General features: G+C 40.7%; 1 protein-coding gene across 5 annotated transcripts in view; it reads left to right on the forward strand.

Annotated features, from left to right (window-relative positions):
* carmil3 (capping protein regulator and myosin 1 linker 3) overlaps positions 1–23,120 on the forward strand; it is a 56,631-nt gene that overhangs the window by 17,890 nt on the left and 15,621 nt on the right. For 4 of the 5 annotated variants that reach the window (XR_013204912.1, XM_077232959.1, XM_077232971.1 and 1 more), the window contains 14 exons: positions 2,217–2,292; positions 2,633–2,721; positions 2,954–3,048; positions 3,807–3,893; positions 5,377–5,486; positions 6,240–6,317; positions 6,565–6,641; positions 15,263–15,367; positions 17,069–17,138; positions 18,370–18,451; positions 18,586–18,682; positions 21,295–21,349; positions 21,663–21,835; positions 22,738–22,806. Coding sequence is in view for 4 of the 5 variants with exons in the window: in XM_077232959.1 (XP_077089074.1) it covers positions 2,217–2,292; positions 2,633–2,721; positions 2,954–3,048; positions 3,807–3,893; positions 5,377–5,486; positions 6,240–6,317; positions 6,565–6,641; positions 15,263–15,367; positions 17,069–17,138; positions 18,370–18,451; positions 18,586–18,682; positions 21,295–21,349; positions 21,663–21,835; positions 22,738–22,806 (1,263 nt within the window). In the remaining variant the exon portion in view is untranslated. The remainder of the gene's footprint in view (positions 1–2,216; positions 2,293–2,632; positions 2,722–2,953; positions 3,049–3,806; positions 3,894–5,376; positions 5,487–6,239; positions 6,318–6,564; positions 6,642–15,262; positions 15,368–17,068; positions 17,139–18,369; positions 18,452–18,585; positions 18,683–21,294; positions 21,350–21,662; positions 21,836–22,737; positions 22,807–23,120) is intronic. The other variant, XM_077232991.1, reaches the window with a different exon arrangement.

Raw genomic sequence — 23,120 nt, forward strand, 5'->3', positions numbered from 1 at the left:
CGTATTGACAGGGATTTGAATGATAATTGACACAGGAATGCTGATGTCAGCCACTGCTTTGAATACAGTATGTGCTGAATTGAAACAGTAATAATACATTTAGTCTCTTTCCTGTGGCGTCTCTGCTGACTTCCTGCCCGGTGGGAGTCATGCTGTTTCTTTTTACATCCGTCCAATCGGTGTCAGGTTCCTTCACTGATTCCAGATCAGATTCTGTATTTTCTGCTGATGTTGGGTCTGTGTTTTCAGGCTTAAGGCTGGTTCACAACTCTCTTCCTGTTGACGCAGGAATACAAATATATATGACCTGTGAAAACGAATGTCATCTCTGCACTTTGACCTACACAACCAATGCCGCCTTTAACAAATAAAAAAGGAAATGCACTTAATATATTTATACTCTGACTCTGAGAAATGATACGGTTTGTTGAGCACTTCGCTCAAGGGCAGTTCCGGTTATCTGCTGAAAAATATTTTTTTTCAGCAGTCGCATGATGAAACTCTACTGGGAGTGCAGCCACTTAAAGATCATTTTTGCATTTTAAAAAGAGCTTTTGACTGACAAGAGTCCTTGTCATTTCAGATATACAGTTTAGTGAGTGTCTTTCTGACGATTGGTGTAATTTAGCAAAGGCTTTGGCTCCGTCATTGACCACATTTGCATGCTGTGTTACAAATGCATGATGTTAACATTTGAGCAAAATTGTCTTAAGTTGTTGAAGCCAATATACTGGTTTCTAGAGATCTGAATAAGAAAGCTGCCATATTCTTTTATTAATCTAAACTTTCTGTGATGTAAACACCTTTTTGGTAATGTTCTGTGTATATCTGCACATGTCTAAGTGAACACTGTTATGACTGCTAGAAGTAAAAGCTGTTTTAAAAAAAGTAAAGCTTTCAGAGAAAATGTTTTGGACTGAGATGAAAAAAAAATGTCCTTACCCAAAAAATCTGTATCGAGTCTCATGACCTATATATTGAAATTTAAAGCGCATTTGTATGCTGGTGTCAAGAACATGATTGAGGATTTATGATGTGATAAATGCTGTGCAGATTTTATATGTACTGTATATAGAATAAAGGTTTAACCAGCCATGCTGAAAAATCCATTTTAAAGTGATAGCTGTGTTTTGAAGCATGTTATTAGCCGGTGCAAGGTTATTAGTTGGATCCCCAGCCTTCAAAAACCAGCTTGACCACATTAAACTGGCAAAAAAACAGCTGTTAGCTGGTTTTTGTTGCTGGTCCAAGATAGTTTACCAGCTTGCATCAGCTAATGAACAGCTTGGATTAGCTAATGACCAGCTCAGACTAGATAGGAACCAGCAACCATATCCCAAAACACATCTGCCAACTTCAGATGGATATTCTTACAAGTAAAATACGGTCCTTCATCAGAAAACCATGTATATGGAAATGTGGTCGATGACATATTAGAGTGGAGTTTATTTGCATTGCCTTAAGAGTTGAACATCAAATATTTGCAAAAATAAGTATATTTTAGACACAAACTCAACATATAAGCCTTAATCCTGCAGAGCACTTCAACTGCCATTCCTTTGTTTCTTTCTATTTCACCAGCGGGGACACTTAAACTACCATCTAGATGCTGCATCTGTCTTGAAGATGTTATGTCATTGATTTTTAAGCATTTGTTCCATTAGAACATCTAAAGGGAGAGAGACAAACGGGTGATGTAGAGAAACTCTCATTTAGAAAGAGAGAACAGCTGAGTACACACTGCCTACTGCGTCTAAACAGGAATGACGAAGCTGCAAATGAGAACACAGCCATCAGCCATACTCAACAGGAGAAACCCCTCTGCATTTCTTTCCCTCGTCACCTTTTTTCTTCGTTCTCCATATGAGAGCAGTAAGGTCCGCTCTGTCTACCGGATAAAAAGGTTTTAGGCTCTGGGCCAATATTAAAAGCTGTTTCATAGACGTATTCCACTGAGTAATTCACTGACCTGGCATCAGTTTTCCCATCGATCCACACTGTCCTCTTTTCTTCCTCTCCTGGCTTTCATCTCAGGGAGCGTTTATTGCTGAATCTATCATTTTTCTTGAATAATAACATCTCTATTTTAGTCTTGAGGAGAGCATGCAATCTTATGAGGGGTTGCATGAGCAAAGTAAGAACGCCTGTGGTTGATGCAGCTCCTCACAAAGACAATCTGTTTTGATTTTTCTCTTCTGTGTCTCTTTTCGTCACAGGGACCTTGCGGTGATTGTGGCGGCCATGGCGTATAACTCATGGTTTACCAAACTTTATTGCAAAGACTTGCGCATTGTAAATATCCTTTTATAACCATTTCAATCTTTACTATGTCCAAGTCTTTTGTTTTTCTGTTTTTGTTTGTTTCACGTACAAAAACGTACCGTGGTATTATTATTAGGGTTATTATCTCTACATGCGGTTTTGGACACTAATTTGATGGTACTTTAAAGAATATGATCGTATTACCATGTTAATACTATGGTATATGAAAAATGGTATTCATTCAGTCTGAAACTGAAGTCTTTGACAATGTGCATGAAGTCATTATGGTAAGTCTTCCTGGAGAATTAAATTCTAGTGATTTTCTCCTTTCCCCCCTCTCTCTTTTTCACTCACACACACACACACATAGAGTTCAGAGGTCGTAGAACAGATTCTGCACTCCGTCAGTAAATCCAGCAGTCTGGAGGAGCTCACGCTGGAAAACGCGGGCCTTAAAGCGTGAGTTATAAATCTCTCTTTTGCTCTCTTTGTGTTATTCATCACTCTGACCACTTTACTCTCTTTCATCTAAAAGTTAGTTTCTTGTTCTGTCACTGTCATTTTTTTCCCTTTATGCTGTTCCCAGTCTTATTCCCCTGCCACATCTTTGCTTCTGTATTTCATCTCTGTCCCAGAGTGCTGAGCTTTGTATTGCAGTTCCATTTCTACTGACTTTCTTTCTGTCATTTAGAGATTTCCCACAGAAAATGGCCACTGCCCTGTCAGAAAACCCAGCATCAGTCATACACTCCATTAACTTGGCCCACAATACACTGGACAACCAAGGTACATGCATCAAAGTCTCTCTGGTTCTACTATACCTCTCACTCCCCTCCTCTCTGTCTATTTACCTGCTTTTGTCTGTTTTTACACTTTTTGTATCAGCATGTACGTCTGCTATTTTTGTCTCTGAGTGGGTGTGTTTTGTTCTTTCTTGTCTCTGTTTTGCTGGCTGATTGTGCTGAATCTGTAGCTGATTTGAAAATGGCGTCTTTTAGATTTGTGTGTGTGTGTGCTGTGGTTTTGCTAACGTGCATGTTTTTGTGTCATTTTGTATGTACTGTACAGTGTTTGGTGCAGCAACCACTAGTAATGCTACCATCTTAAATACATTTATTAATAGCGTGACAATGGAAGTACATTAGAGTCGGTCAATAGTGCCATACAAAGTGAACAGTATATATATATTTTTATTATAAATGTTTTAAGATTTTATTCAAGATTTTATAAATTATTTAAAATAAATAACTATTTTAAAAGGCTACTTCCCCTTTAAGTAGCTTTAGTATAATTAGCTTGTGGTTTTCACTAACAATAGCTTCAATGTAGCTTCTCCAACACTGGTACGTCCTCTATATGTGTCAGGGTCAGAGTTTCAGCCTGCCATCATGTCTGAAACATGTCATTGCATCACATCACAAGTGTGCGTGTGTGAACGCAACTACAACAATGTCAGTGTTTGCCTGAAGGTGCATGGTAATACGCTGTGTGTAAATTGGTCTGTGACTGATCCAATGTGTTTGTGGATGTTTGTTTTCCAATAGGAGTTTCTAACCTCATCCAGCAAGTGTGCCGGCTCTGTAAAGGCTTGCGTCTACTTAACCTCTCCAAGACGTCGCTCTCTTCAAAGGGTGTGTACAGAAGTAATCTGTATCTAGAGGTGTAACGCCCTCTGCTGGTTTAGTCTATAACAACTATTGCTCAATTACAATTCACTGATAGAAATATTAAATAGAAGCATGTAAGAAAGTTAATGTGAGATTACATTTATGTCCAGTTAGCCTTTGCTGTAGATGCCATAACTACATTAACTTTCTAGCTACATCTATCTATCTATCTATCTATCTATCTATCTATCTATCTATCTATCTATCTATCTATCTATCTATCTATCTGTCTATCTGTCTATTTGTCTATCTGTCTGTCTGCCTGTCTGTCCATCCGTTAAATTATATTAATTTATAATAATTATATATATATATATATATATATATATATATATAGGCCTATATACAATTAAAATATTGACATTCATCTTTATAATAATATTTTCCCCATAATTACACACCTCTGAACTTGATGCACACCCTAATCAGATATGAACAATTATCTCAAACTTAGCACAAAACGATAATTTGTCAAATCGCAGTCTGGACACATGGTCTACAGAAGATCTGCAATCTCGGTTACATTTCAGGCTGTAAAAATAATGTCTTCTCACTCCACTGATCTAGAATCAACTTCCTGTTCTCTCTTAAATCAGTAAGATTATCGATGGATTAGTTGCATCTGACTTCAGAGCTTCAGATTCATGACTAAAGAGCTAGTCTACTCTTGGAGAGCTCAGACTCAATTACCAGCATCCTTTGCTGCTCCCAGGGTCTGCTAAACCTCTGGTTTTCTTTTTCAATCAATACAATTTTTAAACCAAGTGGATAGATGGATAGCCTTCCACGCCATGAATCAAAATCCACTCGAAATAGCTCCCATCATTAATCTTTATTTATAATCTGTTTTGTGACGACTTCATTGCAGAAGTTTTAACTTTAAATATAGAAGTAAGATGAACTTGTGGCATCAGAGAATACAGCTCATTTCAAATTGAGATGTTTAGTTTCAGCATCTGCCACATCCGGTTAGGATTTATTGTGAACTTTAAAGTGAAATCATATCAGCAGGAAAACAGAATTTACATATCAAAATATGAACTACAGCAGCTGTAAAAGGCAAAACTGAAAACTACTGGATCATGAAAGGTTGCAGTGGTTAACATTTTGATGAGTAAAATCAGAGAGCGCAGTGGGATGTTTTTGTTACTCCCTGGTGAGTAAGCGTACTGGCTGAGTTCACTGGCAAACTGCCACCTAACAGAGTTAGTAGAGCTGTCTTTTTGTCTCAGTACAAAAGGCAATCACTAGCATTTTCTTTAGAAACTAAATGAAAATCCACCCTGCTTACAGAACATTTTGCCAAATGCTACAAATATCAAAGACATTCTGACATTTTATTGAATATGTAAAGAAAAATGTGTTTTATTTAAAATATGTAAAATAGAAGCATTGTGACCTTTAGATTTGTTTTATGGTTCAACCTTTCCTTGTCTTTTGTTCCCAGGTGTCACGTCTCTTTCGCAGGCCCTGTGCTCCAGTGATGACTACTCCAACTCTCTCCTTCATCTGGACCTGAGTAAGAACCCAGGGATTCTGTCTGGAGAGGATGCAACGGTTAGAAATGGTTTTTATCTAACTTTTACTTCTAGTGTGCTTAAAGAGGCCATATTATGCCTTGTTTGATTTTGATTTTTTGGGTGTAGTAGAATAGGTTATCATGCTTGAATGTAAAAAAAAAAAAAAAAATCACATATTTTACATTGTTGCACCATCTCTCTTCTAAGTCTGTCAGTAACGCTCTGTTTAGTTCTTTTCTCTATGAAGCCTCTCTGTCCAAAAGGCGCAATGTGCTCTGATTGGTCGGCTGGAACAGTGTGTTGTGATTGGTCAACCAATGTCACGACCCTTACCATATATATAAAATGATCCAATCATTGACTTGAGCATTTGCATATCGAAATCCAAACAGCAACTTTTTTTGGCCAGGGTGTGTGAGTGTGTGTGTGTATATATATATATATATATATATATATATATATATATATATATATATATATATAGGCAAATGCTCAAGTCAATGATTGGATCATTATTGCAGCAATTATTATATTTCTAGCATGCGGTAACAGTTCTCTTAACCCTATTTGATGAAGTGTGTAGCTTTTCATTTAATTTCTCATGGGCATATACCTATAATATATAATGTTAATGTTCCATTAAGGTCCTCACAATGTTTTCCTGGTTTCGATTTCTTTGCGAAGACACACACAAATGCTGAAAATAACTCGCACATATACAGAGGCAGGTATACGATACACACATACACACACCACTATTAACAGCCTCAATACTTCTTCCTCGTTGTAGAATCTTTACCTGTTCCTGGCACAGCCGAACTGCCTGGTGCATCTGGACCTGTCAGGCACTGACTGTACCGTAGACTCTGTGAGTTGACAATGTGCCTCATCCTCCTGAATTTGTTATTGCCAAACTGCTTTTTACACACCATGATTTATGTCACTGCACCAAGGATGCAAGACAGCAATTTATCTCTGATTTCGTATTGATATTTCTGTCATATTTAATGGTCCTAAATTACAGAATTATTCTAATTTTCATTATTCTTTTGCTGCCACTCTCCTTCCCTCTCCTTTTTTCTCTGTTTTTACATTCTCTTTCCATTTCCTCTCAGCTATTTGGAGCTCTGCTGCGGGGCTGCTGTGCTGATCTCTCCTACTTGAACCTGTCCAAAAACTCCTTTTCTCACAGGTGAGCTAAACTGCCTCCCACCTGCTCTCGCATGATAATCTGTCACTTTTGAATCCGTTTCACAGGTGAGCTACACCTCCCTGCCTCAACCACGCACATCATCACGAGTCAGTTTGACTCAGTCAGTTCCTCAGAAAACACTTCCTACTACTTCCATGAATTTAACCAAAAGTAGAATCCTGCTGGAAACTAAGCTAAACCAGCTTAATGGGTTAGTTCACACAAAATTTGAAATTCTGTCATTAATTACTCAGCCTCATGTGGTCATGTGGCGATTTGACAAGACCTTTGATCATCTTCAGAACACAAATTAAGATATTTTTGATGAAATCTGAGAGCTTTCTGACCCCACATAGACAATGCAATGTAATCACCACTTTCAAGGCCCAGAAAGGTAATAAAGACATCGTTTTAATAGTCCGTGTGACTATAGAGGTTTAACCTTAATTTTATGAAGCGACAAGAATACTTTTTGTGCGAAAAAAAAAAAATATATTCAATGAAATCTTCTCTTCCGTGTCAGTCTCTGACGCTGTTAATTTGTGTTCTGAAGATCATCGAAGGTCTTACGGAAAGACATGAGGGTGAATAATTAATGATATAATTTTTATTTTTGTGTGAATTATTCATCAGTATTTTGTCTTGTTTTCCGATCAAAACAAGGTGTTTATCTGAGAAGCAAAGTTATTTCTGAAGATATTAAGATTTATTTTTAGAGACCAGCCCCCGGTTTCACAGACTTAAGCCTAGTCCCAGACTAAAATGCATGTTTACGCTGTTTTGACTGAAAGCAACTTGCACTGTCGTTTCTTAAAATATGTCAGTGCCATTGCTTAGAAAAAAACATTATTGGTGTGCATCTTGATACTAAGGCATGGTTATAAACGATACTTAAATGCCCTAATTGATGTAAGATCTAATCTTGGCTTAATATGAGCCCTGTTTGTGAAACTAGGCCCAGATCTTTCTATTTAAGATGGCATGAAACGGAAATTAATAATCTTTTCTTCCCTAAAAAAGGTAGGGCGGGACATTTTCCATCGGGATTTGGTTGTGGTTGATGGTTGTGGTTTTCTATTGCTGTGATCTAATGTGAGTGACAGGTTGTCCCGCCCTCACACCAGTAAATACATCATCAGAGAAGAGAAGAGATGGATAAATCATTTATAAATTTAATTTTCTCGTGCCCAAAGCAAATAAAAATTCTTACGCATAAAAAAAATCAATAAAATTTAGTGAGTAAATAAAATTATATAGTTAAAAAATAATAGAAACATGTTTTATTTTGCGCAATTTTGCTTCTCAAGAAAATATATTCTGTTTTAATGATGAATTTTTTTTTATGTTACTGGAAAACAAGACAAATATTTTTGTTGTGCAGAACAAGGTTTGCTGGTGGTCTGCCAGCTCTAACCAGCTTAGAATCGCTGGTTTAACAGGTCAACATCAGGTCTGCTCATACTTTTCCTCATCAACCATCCAGATCATCCAGACTGTTGTTAGTAACCATAAATGATCAGCTTGTACCAGCTGGATATAACTACCATCAGAAGCTGGTTGTAAATGGGTTTCTCAGCAGGGAAAAGTGCCTGTAGTAATACATTATAAGTTAAAGTGGGACATGAGTGATCAAATAGAGCTGATGGACCTGCATATTGCACAGATGGTAATACCGCTACTGTACAAGCATCAGATGAAAACAGGTTTTCTTGTTAAAAAATGTGTCTCCAAAAGTGAGCCAAATCATTCAAAACCTGATTTGGAAAAACGGCTCATAAATTAAGCAAATAATGTTTTTTTATTATTCTACCAATACTCTATCATTAGCTTTATGATAGAAGCCTATGGCATGGCAAGTAAACATGCATGTGAGAAGCTGTAGGCTGAGGAGATACAGAAATCCAATGATCCATCTTCCTGCCTCACTCCCTCTGAACCCGAACAGCAATTCCATCTCCCCTCTTGGCACGTTAACGGCATTATGAGAAACTCTCTGAAAAATGAGTCTAATTTTAGCTGAACTTATTGTTAAAATTGGAAGGTTTCTTCATCATTTGCACCTCCTACAAATGGGTTTGTTCTTAAATGGGTTTGAATTTGCAGAGGGATGAGGTTTTTAGATGATTGGTTGTCTAAAGATTGAAACAATCTTTTTTTTTTTTTTGGCTGTGTTGGGATTGAAATAGTAGCTTACTACATACCGAATACTGTGCAATATTGTTCAATAGTAATATTTGTTGACACATAATGCCGAAATATCAGTAGCAGTATGTTGCATTGTCACATGACCACATAATGATACAATCTCGTTGGAATATCTTTGAGAACGATATTTTCCAGCTGATGAACGTTAAAAAACGTCTCGGTTACGTATGTAACCCTAGTTCCCTGATAGGGAACGAGACGCTGCGTCAAACGCTGCGGGAACGCCCCTGCGTTGTGCGTCATGAAGCACGTATGGAATCAGCCCAATGGAGAGATGAAACGTCATAGGCGGGTGACGTCATCGACCAGGAAACTATAAAGCACCCCAAAAACACAAGCGCATTAGCTTCTGATAGGCTTGAAGGAAGCGCTAACGGGAGTGCCGGGAGTATGGCGGAGCGACGCAGCGTCTCGTTCCCTATCAGGGAACTAGGGTTACATACGTAACCGAGACGTTCCCTTTCAAGGGAACTTCGAGCTGCGTCAAACGCTGCGGGAACGCGAATACCCACGTCGCCATAGGACCAAATGACCGTCATGTGAGACTAGCGCACAGAGGACGAGAGCACCTGTGCCCCAGGGGTAGAGCTTAAGTCTAGGTCATAGAACTTAATAAAAGTATGCGGTGAAGACCATCCAGCCGCATCACAAACATCACTCAGGGAAACCCCCGACAAAAGAGCTTTAGAAGCAGCCATACTCCTGGTAGAGTGAGCTCGGACAACCAAAGGTGAAGGCTGGCCAGCCGACTCATAAGCAAGTGAGATAGCCTCAACCACCCACTTGCTCATTCTCTGTTTAGACGCCGGACACCCTTTCCTGGGTGGCCCGAAACATACAAAAAGTTGTTCTGATTTCCTCCACAGGGCAGCTCTGTGGACATAAGCGTCTAATGCCCTAACAGGGCAGAGTGAATTAAGTTTCTCCTGGTCCGATGACATAAATGGAGGAGGACAGAAAGCCTGCAGAACCGTAGGTCTAACAATATTAGTAGGAACCTTAGGAACGTAACCTGGTCTAGGATGCAGAAAAGCTTTAACCATGCCAGGTGCAAATTCCAGGCACGAGGGTGAAACCGACAGAGCCTGCAAATCTCCGATTCTTTTTAGTGAAGAGATAGCAAGCAAAAAGATAGTCTTAAAAGTGAGAAACTTCTCGGGAACTTCTTCGATAGGTTCAAAAGGAGCTAGGGAAAGACCTTCTAATACAATGGCCAGATCCCAAGTCGGCACCCTCGTACGAACTGCTGGCCTCAGCCTCAAAGTGCCACGGAGGAAACGAGTTATAAGCGGGTGTCTCCCAAGAGAAACTCCACTGAAAGGGACGTGGTAAGCAGCTAGTGCCGCCACATACACCTTTAGTGTGGAGGGGGATAACCCTGTGGAGAAGCGCTCCTGCAGGAATTCCAGCACTGCACCCACTGGGCAGTTAACTGGGTCCTGCAGGTGTTCTCCACACCAAGAAGTGAAAAGTTTCCACTTCAAGGCATAAAGCTTCCTCGTGGATGGAGCTCTGGAGTTAAGAATGGTCTCAACAACCTCGGTTGAGAGACCGGAGTCTATGAGCTGGGCCCCCTCAGAGGCCAAGCCCACAGTTTCCACAATTCTGGGCGGGGGTGAAGTATCGTGCCCCCCGCCTGGGAGAGTAGATCCCTCCTGACCGGGAGCTCCAAAGGAGAACCGTCCAGGAGAGAAATCAGGTCCGCAAACCATACTCGGGCCGGCCAGAACGGGGCTACTAGTAGTAGACTGACCCCGTCCCGGCGGACCCTCTCCAGAACTCCTGGTAACAGAGCAATCGGGGGAAAGGCGTACAGACGTGACCTCGGCCACGGCTGCACCATAGCATCCAACCCCAGGGGGGCTGGAAGAGTGATGGAGAACCACCGATGACAATGAGTGGTCTCCTTGGAAGCGAATAGGTCCACCTCGGCGCGACCGAAACTCAACCAAAGGAGCTCCACCACCTCGGGGTGGAGTCTCCATTCCCCTGGCCTCGGCCCCTGCCTCGACAGGGAGTCTGCTACCACATTCAAATACCCAGGGAGATACATTGCTCTCAGAGATAGTAGCTTCCCTTGGGACCACAGGAGGATCTGACGGGCCAACTTGTAAAGCCGGCGAGACCGCAGGCCCCCCTGATGATTTATATAAGAGACCACCGACGTGTTGTCTGATTGAACTAACACATGATGGCCTCTCAGGTCTGTTAGGAAGTGTTTCAGAGCCTGAAACACAGCCAACATCTCTAGACAATTTATGTGCCACGAAAGATGATGATCCTGCCACAGACCTTGGGCTGGGCGACCACTCATGACCGCCCCCCACCCTGTGAGGGAAGCATCCGTCGTTAGCGTTATGCGACGACAAAGAGCCCCCAGCACAGGACCTTTGGATAGGAACCAAGTTTCTCTCCACATGACCAGAGCACGAAGGCAGCGCCGCGTGACTTTGAACGTGCGGAGCGGATTTCCCCTCGGGGAGAATCCCTTGGTCCTGAGCCACCACTGTAGCGGTCTCATGTACAACAGGCCGCAAGGTATAACGTTGGACGCTGCTGCCATCAGACCCAACAGTCTCTGAAACTGCTTGACAGTGAGTAGCTGGCCTAGCTTCACTTGTTTCACAGCTGAGAGAATCGAAGCGATGCGGGTCGGAGAGAGTCGCGCCCGCATCGATACCGAATCCCAAACGACACCCAGAAAAGTGGTCTTCTGGGAAGGAGATAATACACTTTTCTTTGCGTTCAGCCTCAACCCCAACTTTCTGATATGAGCGAGGACGACATCTCGATGCCGAACCGCCATCTGCTCGGTCTGAGCTAAAATCAACCAATCGTCGATGTAATTGAGAATACGAATGCCCTGAAGCCTCAGAGGCACTAGTGCTGCATCCATGCATTTCGTGAAAGTGCGGGGAGATAAAGCTAGGCCAAACGGAAGAACCCTGTACTGGTACGCCTCGCCCCCGAAGGCGAACCTCAGGAACTTCCTGTGTTGTGGAAGGATGGACACATGGAAGTATGCGTCCTTCAGATCTATCGTGACAAACCAGTCCTCGGACCTGATTTGAGACACGATCTGCTTGATAGTGAGCATCTTGAATTTTAGCTTCCCTACCGAGCGATTCAATATGCGCAGGTCTAAAATTGGACGCAACCCCCCATCCTTCTTTGGAACGATGAAATATCGGCTGTAATAACCTGACTCCAAACTGGGAGGAGGAACCCGTTCTATAGCCTCTTTTTGAAGGAGCGTTTTCACCTCTTGTTCCAATACCAGAGCCTGCTCGGGGCCCACCACTGTGTGCAGAACCCCTCTGAATTTTGGTGGACGACACCTGAACTGGATAGCATAACCCTTTTCTACTGTCTGCAGGACCCAATGAGATATTTTTGGAAGGCTTTTCCACTCTGCCAGAAATTCTACTAAGGGTACCAGCCTCTCGAGACTGGCCTCTGGTGTAACTTGAGCAGCAGACGCAGCGCCCTGTAACGGCGCACCGGCAGGGAACAACTGGTCTGACCGCTCTGAGACCCTCCTCAGAGGGAGCGAGCGTCCCTCGGGAAAGCGCTCGCTGGGATCGTCTGTGCCCCGGCATAAAGGCGGGGTTGGCAGAACGAGCCCCTGAGGGCACCGAGGAGGAATGGGCACCGTAAAAAGAGGTGAACACCTTTCCGCCTCGGTGGGGACCACCCTCAGCATCCTGAACGGCTTGGCGTCAGGACTTCTTCTTAGCCGAAGCCTTCTTAGCCAATATAACTGTCCTCAGATCAGTTCTACTGGGAGAAGGCTTCGGCTGAGAGTGTCGCGGCTGAGCCCACTGTCCAGCAGGGGGAGCACGAGACGCGACACTCTGCCTCTGCTGCGCTCTATGTGATGAGCTCGAAGACGGCCGGGGCTGCTCCCGCCCAGCAGCCCCAGGGACATGAACTTTAAGGGGAAGAAACTTTTTAAAAGCTGCAGTTTGTTTCTTTTCTTCTTGGAATTTATCGATAACTGAATTCACAGCATCACCAAACAACCCCATGGGAGAAAGAGGAGCATCTAAAAGAAAAGCTTTTTCTCTCTCTTTAATATTAGTCTGATTTAACCACAAATGTCTTTCTGCGGCCACCAGAGCTGCCATAGAACGACCCATTAATTTGGCCGATTCTCTGGTGGCACGCAGGGATAAATCAGCAGCCTGACGCAGTTCGCGAACTACGTCAGTACTGACCTCCTCACTCTCACTCATGTCCCTTAGCAGATCAGCCTGGTATGCCTGCAAGATTGACATAGTATGCAGACATGACGCAGCCTGACCTGCTGCCGAATATGCTTTACCCACCAAAGCCGAAGTGTTTCTTAAAGGCTTGGTGGGTAATGCCGGTGCCTTAAAAGATGATGCTGCTTCGGGGGAGAGATGGCTCGCAAGCGTCTCTTCCACACGAGGCAACGCACCATAACCATGAGCCTTGGCTCCCATAATATTAGCGTATGTTGAAGTCTGGGGACTAAACACTCTATATGACACCGGTTTTCTCCATGATTTCGACACCTCGGTGTGGAGATCATGGAAAAACGGCAGGCACCGGCGTGGAGGCTGCACACGTGACGGCAAAAATCTCTCATCCAACTTTGATTTAGAAACAGACTCCTGTCTAGTCACTGGCCATTCAATATTAAGTTTTTCAACAGCTCTTGTTAACACCTCCATAAGCTCATCACTCTCAGGAGTGTGGGGTGGCGAATCCTCCACATCTCCCTCAACACTAACAACATCAAGTTCCTCAGAACTGGATAGCATTGGTGCCTCAGCCCGAGCGGAAGAAACCGCAGCGCGTGCTTCCGAACCCGGGACTGAGGCACTGGATCTCACAGGTGAAGGGAGAGATAAGGCAGAGCCCGTCTCAAACCCCGCTGTGAGATCCATCTGCGATCCCCACGATAAGCGCCGCCGCTCTGCCTCGGCAGAAGCGGGACCCGAACCGCGGGGAGCGCGCACCGAACCGCTCTCCTCAAAGAGCGACCGGCGGGAGCGGAGCGTCCTTAACGGCAAACGCTCGCAATGCTCACAGTCTGCTCCCTCGAGAGCAAACTGGGCATGCTGAACTCCCAAACAAACAACACAAAGATCATGTGTATCCCCGCTCGTTAAATAACGCGAGCAGGGAGGAACACACTTTCTAAACTGCTGTTCGTCCGCCATAATCTCTCAATATATATATATATAGGGATAAATTGTTTGTGTGGTGCAGGGTATGTAAGACAGACAATATCACACAGGGACAGATTCACATGTAGCGCGACTGAAAGCACAGAAGCTAATGCGCTTGTGTTTTTGGGGTGCTTTATAGTTTCCTGGTCGATGACGTCACCCGCCTATGACGTTTCATCTCTCCATTGGGCTGATTCCATACGTGCTTCATGACGCACAACGCAGGGGCGTTCCCGCAGCGTTTGACGCAGCTCGAAGTTCCCTTGAAAGGGAACATTAACAGCCAATCAAAATCCAGAGCTTGAGCATTTAAAGTGGCAGACGACATAACACTTAAAATAGTCCGAACATTATTATGCGTTGGTGTGAATGCTAATACAGATATCATTATATGCATCTTTATAGTTATCGTTTTAGGTGTGAACAGGCCTTAATTCTATTTTTTGACAAATGTAGTAGGTCATTACACATTGTGCTCAGCATGCAGCAATAATAATAGTATTCTAGTATGCTATTGTAAACATAGCCTCTTTTTCCTAGTGCTAATTTCATCCTCTCACAAACTCCCACCTCAACTCCAACACTTTTGAGTGTGAGCACTCAGAAACGTGCACATCCAAACACAGAACCACTGCACACATGGGCATCTCCATATGAGGTGTGTGGGCACATGTGTATGAGTAAATCTGGTTATGCTAGTGTCATGTGAAGGCAGCAATGTAAATCTGTTTGAGCTGATAAGACAGAGAGCTCATGAATATTAAATAGGAATGTTCCCTTAACACTCTCTGCTCTTGTTAACACGTTTACACCTCATATTCTTCCCTCTTTCTCTCTCTTAAATGATAATGTCACTGTCAAACACAGAAATGCTATCATAAACTGTCATGTTTTAAGACTCCCCCCCCCCCCCCCCCCCCCCCCCCCGTATCCCTCACTGACTGCCTCTCTCTCTTTTTCTCATTTTCCTTGTCTAGTTCTGTCCCACCCAAATTATTTGTTTAGTCCAATGTTTTATGCCATAAACTAAGATAGCTTGTTAAAATGTTGAACGTTGTTAAAATGTATAACACATAATAGAGATACAAACATTGCTTTTTCTAATAAGCCAGAGGGTATACTTTTGAGCCTTTTTCTGGCTTATTGTTTAGGATATTTTTGTGAAGCATGGTATGATGTATCATGGATAAAAGTCTCCCCTCCCTGTCACGCTTTTAGGAAAGTGAGAGAGACACTTCCTTCCTTCCGTCAGTTCTTCAGTTCAGCGTTCAGCCTCACTCAAATCAGTCTGGCGTCTATGAAGATGCCTCCCGACGTGCTGAGGTGAGCCCTGTCGGCGTTTTGCCTTTTCATGCTGCAGTTAACACTGGCTTAGCTAGTTTAATCTGATTTAGTTGGTTTCCTAGCCTGACCAAGTCTAAAGCCCAAAACCTCTCTAAAGCCAACAAACCATATTTTCACATTCTGAGAGACAAGCCTACCACATTAGGCTGGTTTAATATGTTTTAAGCTGGGTGAATTCTATGGAACAAGATAACCCATGTCACATTTACACAGGATTTGCATATTATAAATCATGCTATCCTGAACTGAACCTGATTAATTATCTCTAAAATTCAGGTCCTGTATAATAGTTCACCCAAAAATGTATATTCTGACATTATTTACATCATTATTCGCCTCATATTGTTTCAAAGTGACTTTCTTTCTTCTGCTGAACACAAAATAAGGTATTTTGAAGAATGTTGGTAAACTGTTTTGTGACCATTGACTTCCATTGTACGGAAAAAAAGTTTGAAAGTGATGACAGAATTTACATTTTTGGGTGAACTATTGCTTTAAGCACAAAAATCAATAGTTATCACTGCAGTTTTCAAGAATACACAGTTTTCATGTCAGCATGAAGCCAGCAGTGAAATCACTCACTTTCGTGAATTTTTAAAAGGCAGGCATATTTTGATGTAATATGGATTCGAAAGGCTTGCTGAGCAGATCAAATCACCCACACCCTCCTGTGTAGTGTACAAGTAAAAAGTGTAGTGTGCAAGTAATCATTTTTGAAAAACTTTTTCAGCTAAACTGTCAATTAGTGGTAAAAGTACTTTCTATTCTGCATTGCTCACAAAAGCTGTGTTTATTTGATCAAAAATACAGTAAAAACAGTAATATTGTGGAATATAAATAATGATTAATTTAAAACAACGGTTTTCTATTTAAATATATTTAAAATTTTAATTTATTACTGTGATGGCAAAGCTGAATTTTCAACATCATTCCTCCAGTCTTTAATGTCACACGATCTTTCAAAAATCATTTTAATATGTATATTTGGTGCTCAATAAACATTTCATATTATTATTACCCTAAAATATTGAATGGGATTATACAGTAGATAATATACTATCACGTTTCCTATTAATGTACATCTCAATCCTTTGATAGAGGCTCATAATAAATAAAAAAGTTAAGTCTGTTATTATTATTATTACCTCAAAGGAAACACAAACAGCAAATCATATTTCATTTTTTTTGTCTGGCTGTATTCATTAAAGGGTTAACAATTTTGAGTGTGAAAAGCCGACTAGAAGAACTTTCTGGCGATTCATTTCTAGTTTTAGAGCTCTGCACCCATAACTGATGTCAGAATCAAGATGTTCACGCAGCTGCTATTTTGGGAAAGCCAGAATGTTTTCAAATGAAGCATTTCAAACAGGGTCGTACTACCTCCCTGCTCACAAACACAAACCGAGCGCAAGACAGTCTGTCACACCCAGCTGAGCACCTGATTTTAGCTCTCTTCTGTCAACACCACCGGCCCACACCAGAGGAGTCGAACTAATCTCTAAGCTCTTTTCCTCTTAATCCTTTAAGTCTTGCGTAACGCTTTGACAGTGTCCATATAAACCTTTTCTTATTTGATGTATTATGGAGATCAGCCATGGAAGCACACAATAGAATGCTTAGTCTCTTCAAAGAGGCATGTAATGCTGTCAGAAATGAAGACGTCCATGTGTTTGTTCACAGGGCTCTGTTCCTTGGGCTTTCATCCAATCCTCACATCACTGACCTACACCTGGACATTAGCAGCTGTGAGGTACCCCATCCCCCTGTTGTGTTCCTAAATCTGGATCGAGCTCTATAACTGCCTGTCTTTCTCTCTGTTGGATGTAGATCCTCCAGTCTGTGGTCACTTTACTGTGTGTACAGATATGTCGGCTACTGAATTAGTCACACAGAAAGTCTTTCAAGGTTTCTTTCGAGAATGCAATGTGTATTTAACTCTGTGGGGCCTTATTTTGCCCTCACGCAATTGTTTTATTTGTTCTCAGAAATCAAATCATAAACTATTTTAACGTTACAGCAAATCTCAGTACTGTGGATTTGAAAATAGTTAACATTGTGCTGCTAGTTGTCACACTTCATCAGTATATTTTCTATGTTAACTTCAGGCCAGGGATTTTATATTTCATCCAATTTTTTAATTAAAATTTTTATTGGCCAAATAAATGGTTTATTTTTTATTATTATTATTTTTTTTGCATGCTACTTTTTACATATCGGCTGACGCATAAAGTATTTTACTGTTTAAATGTTCTATAAGCGTTTTAAACAGTTCTATAAGCTGTTTAATGGCAGGTATTGTGACAACCCCATATAGTGTCATATCTAAAAAGGTCAACCTGTATAATTTTTAACTTTAGATTTTTTGCCTGCATAATAATGTTGTAAGTGTTTAGTAGCTTTTGCTGTAACTTTTTCAGTTGTCAAATATTTCTTGATGTACATCAACATCAAATATGTCTTGATGTAACCTTTATAAAGTTCTGGTAGTAATATTATTTTGTAAAAGTAAGAAATAATAAATTCTAACTAACCCTAAATAAGTCCAAAACTGCGGCTCTATCCATTATGCACTGCAAAAATGGACCAGTCATTCCGGATCAGCTTTATTTTTTTGACGAAAATGTGTGGACTTTTTTAGAATAGCAAAACAATACTATATGTTCCTGCACAGAAATTTACCTTAAAAAAAATCTTCCTAAAAAATATCCACTGGAGTAAAAGGTGACAACCAGCCCTAGTCTCAACACAACAAACTATTCCAGCACTGATTTGAAATGCTGTTAAAAAATGAAAAGGCAGTAAATTTGACCTTGGTGTTTATAGCAACATGCTCTTTCAGTTGAGTTATTGGAAATATATAAGTGCATACTAGTATAAATTATACATGTTTGAGCCTTTGAGCTTTATCTCTCTCTCTATCAACCTCGTATTCCCATCTTTCTCTATCTCTTTTTCATTCTCTCCGTTTGTCTGCCTCTCAGCTCAGGTCTGCTGGAGCGGGAATAATACAGGACCTTTTCCCCAGAGTCTCCTGCATCAGTACACTGGACATCTCAGACAACGGTAAGACATCTAACTGCATAAATGAAAGGAAGCTTTTGTCTGCTCCCACCGACCTTCAGCCCATCTCTTTCCCCTCAGTTGCATTTACTTCAGTCGCCGTTGACTCTGCCTGTTCATTTTCGTGTTCATTTCAGGGCTGGATGCTGATCTTCTCTGTGTCATTCCTGCCTTCTCCAGACACCCGTCCCTCAAACACTTGCTCCTGGGCAAGAACTTTAACATCAAGGGCAGGTACATATTCCTGGACTGAGAGAGACCCACATCATAAAGCAAACATATATATATATGTATATATATATATATATATATATATACATTTATTTTTCTGGTAGATGCATGTTCCAAAGTGACATAAAGTACAAATGATACTAGCTGCCTGTAGCAGTTTGAAGATAAGAGCCCAAAGGTTCAATACAGCTCAGGCTCTATCAGCAACATCTGTGGCATGCTGTCGATTGCCAAAAAACTAAAAATGTGTTTACAGCTGTGCACTTACAATGGAAGCCTTGCAGGCAAGTGGGAAATGTGGAACTCATATTTTTGTCAAAGCACTTACATGAATCCTACAGTAAAAATGTAATTTGAGCTGTCTAAATGGTCTAAATTGTCATTTTTGAAAAGTAACGAGTTCTCTAGGTTGGTGAAAATATGTTTTTAACAATATAAACCTTCAAGACAGACCTACAATGAGCACTGAGGTTATTAATGGATGTTAATGTTTCTATTGAAGCCATCAGTCAGCGTAATTACAACATCATTAAAAAAAAATCTTATTTAATAGACAAATTCCAGGTGAAGAACTACACTACCTGTAACACCGGAAAGAAATGTCTACCAATCAGAGAGTTGCAGCAAAAAAAACAGCTTAGCAGTGACCTGCCACTACTATGAAGCATGGCATATCATGTAATTAGTAGCCTGACTTGCTATACACACTCAACCTTCTTGTATGTTTGTGTATCATTTTTATATATGTAAATGTAACTGTCACTGAGTTTGCTGTATGAAGCACACGATGCAGGAGAATATAACAAAAACTTTAATACATTCCAAATTAATAAATTCAAATCCAACAGGGAACACTCAGGAGATTACCAGGAGTTAAACGGCATATAAAACAACCACGTAAACCAACAACAACATGGCAATGAACCGAGGAAACTAAGGGTTTAAATACACAGACAATCAACAGAACTAAGAACATATGAGGAACTATTGGAAACTAATAATCTAACAGAACTCAGGTGTTACGCCCCATGGCTCCAAAGGGACGCAACAAACTTGGGACACACGAGAAAACCGAACTTTTAAAGAAAGTTATTTACTAACAAAGAAAATTATACAAAAACTGTGTAATGTAGCAGTCAGGTATCAGTAGTGTCATGCTAGGTGAGTGTGTGGAAATGTAATGTGCTGTAGTGTCTTGATGTATGCAAAAGAAACATAACCAAACGAATATCAAATCAAATAGGCCGCGCACATCTGCCATCCGTCTTGCTTCTCTTAAAAGGGGAAAAGGGAAGTTCGCAAAAGGTGTCAGGGATGCAATCAGGTAGGAGGGCGGAGTAATCCATCCAATACTGGGGAAAACCCCATTAAAGACACAGGTCGTCACACAGGCAACCCAGAACAGGGAATAGAATGAAAACCAAAACAGAACTAGAACATAACGTAACAACGTATCATGGTTTCCACAAAGAAAAAGAGAAAAATACTTTAAACATTGATGATAATAAGAAATGAAGAAATAAAATCAGCATATTCGAATGATTTCTAAAGGGACCATGTGACACTAACGACTGGAGTAATGGTGCTGAAAATTCAGCTTTGGCATCACAGGAATAAATTACATTTTAAAATATGAATACTTCAGATGAAAAAAAAAAAGTCTGTCTGACATTTGTCTTTTAAATGAGTATTTTTTTTATCAGGCTCCTATATTTAGATTCAGAATTTAGATTTGGATTTAGATTCAGAACTCACTTTAAGGGCATTAAACGTTTATTGTTCAGTTATACAGTTTATATGCCTTATTTTTAAAAATAAATGTCACTGATAAGAGTAAAATTAAAAACATAAAAATTCTAATTTAAAAGAAAAATGTCAGACTGACTTTTTTGCATTTTATGACCATGCTCAGAGTAAAAAAGACAATTGCTCACATTTCAGACACGTTAGTGTTGTGATTATAATTAATTGGTAATTCTTTATAATTTGTCAGTTAGTTATTAGTTCTTGATGAGGGTAATCTCTGATTACCCAAAAAGGGCATACATTTGCTATTACTTACTGATGTACTCATTGGTCCTGCATTACATCCTGTATAGTTACCTATTAATGATGGATCATTACTATAAAGTGTTACCAATATTTTTCGAAACATTCAAAATATTTTTTTATACTTATAACAAATGGCTGTAAATCAATGTGCATTGCTTTATAGTATTGTAGTTCTGTAGTTCCAACCCTCACAAAAAAAATGGGGCACAGTCTTAAAAGCATTACTACAAGTGTCAAATGTTTGTTTTCACAGATTGATGGATTATTCAAAATGATGTTCTGTGATAATCAACAGCTTGACACAGTAGATATAGAGCTTAAGTACCATACACAGATTAACAGATATAACAGATATCCACTCTGAGACAGGCAGATGATGTAAGCAGGTTAGAAAAGTCTGTGAAACCATCTGCAATCTCAAATTAAATGTGGGCATGCAGTAGGAGGCTCTCAGGGAGGCAGAGGAGGGACTGGGGGGGAGGTGTGTAAAGTGTTATTAATCTTGGGGTTGATGGAGTTTATGTGTGTGTATGTATAATACCTGATGTTTCCTTTGTTTGCAGGGTTTTGGACGAGGTTCTGCAGAAACTAGTGCATCTCGTGCAGGAGGAAGAGTGTGTGAGTGTTACACAAGGGTATACACATGGACATAACTCTGTTTCCTGTACGCACCTTACACCCTTTCTGCTTTCAAACACTCATGCAGAGTACAAAAGCTTTCTAATGGTCTGCTGTATTACAGCACTAGTACAGCATCCATCCATCCTTCCTTCACTCTCTCTCTCCTTCAGGGCACGTAGCCCTCTCACTGCAGATATTGCCTTGCTTGATCAATTATTAAGCACTGTTTTTACAAATCACAGACATTGCAAACTCACACACACATACGCTCTCTTCTTTCTATCTCTTTCTGGTTGCTCTTTCTTGACAGGCCCTGCAGAGCTTGTCTCTGGCTGACTCCAGGCTGCGTTCGAGGGGCACGGTGCTGGTGAATGCTCTCGGCAGCAACGCCTGCCTGAAGAAGGTAGATTTGAGTGGGAACGGACTTGATGACACAGGAGCGAGGATGCTCAGTAAAGCCCTGCAGATCAACACCACGCTCAGGTAGTCTTTCGTAAGGAGAACCGGCTTTCGGTACTATGAATTATAAAAGAATTATACACTGTCTCAGCTGTGCAAAAATATACATTATAGTAATAACTAAAAACCTGTTGACTGAGAGGCAGACTATTCATTTTAATTTACATGTCAAGGACTAGGGGCCAGATTTACTGTCAGCTTGCGCAAGCTCAAAAAACTACTGTCAGGATTCACCGAATGCGTGCTGTGAAAAATTAGTACAGGCGTGGACAGGGTTATTTTTGCCAGTGACCTTATTGCATATGCATTCCTAGGAGTTTCCCTTTCAGATGCTAAGTTTATGGGGAATATTTAAATGAATCATGCAAGGTGATTTACTAAGGTTTGCATTAGTCAATTTACTGGTGTTTGCGCCATTATTTGCCGCCCAAAAAAGCATTAAACCAGATTCTTAAACAGTCTTAAACCAGATTCTAATTTGTGCTGCTCTTATTAGTCTGCGTTGGTCATTATGAAAACGATCCGGTTGTGTCTGCGTTTTTTAATTTGTGTCGTCAGTAGATCACGTGCAGAACTTTCCACTCCCATCTGCGCTTTTTTGGGATTGCGCTCTCACGTTAATTTGCCCTGTTTAGTAAATCTGGCTATAGACCTTCTAATTTTTCATTTCCCCTTTATTAAATGTTTTGGTTAATGACTGGAAGTTGGAAAATGAACAATTTTGTCAATGACCCTAATTTTCTCTGTTTAACACATTTGCCCATATTTAAAACCAAAATCAGCAGATTTTTCCTCAAAATCAGAGCAGAAAATGTACAAAAGGCATGACGATTCTATTTGAGTGTAATTATTAATAATTAATAATGCATAATTGTCTAGTACTGTAATACTGTTTAAGATTGTCATGGTTTGTTTCTTTCTTGTAGAAGTGTGACATGGGATCGGAATAACACAAGTGCAACGGGTTTCCAAGATGTGGCTCGAGCCTTAGAACAGTATGACACACACACACACACACATACACATACACATACACACACAAACATACACTTAAATTCATATCATGCACACTCACCCATGTGAGAACTGACTCACTCATCCCTCTGCAAACTTATTCACAGCATGCTGTAACTGGGAAAGAAATAAGAACTTCAGTCCATGCCTACATGAATGTGTTTGTTATTGCACAGTCTTTCATCACCTCTCCAACCTGCCTGTGATGCACAATTAGAGCATTGTTCTGGAAACACCTCTCTTCCCTGGAGATCTACACAACTATTATTTAATGTAGAAACTTTTTTAGCAGATA

This window comes from Siphateles boraxobius, unplaced genomic scaffold (genome assembly GCF_051911475.1).
Source record: "Siphateles boraxobius isolate OS27281-9 unplaced genomic scaffold, OSU_SipBor_1 1, whole genome shotgun sequence".
In the NCBI taxonomy this organism is placed as follows: domain Eukaryota; kingdom Metazoa; phylum Chordata; class Actinopteri; order Cypriniformes; family Leuciscidae; genus Siphateles; species Siphateles boraxobius.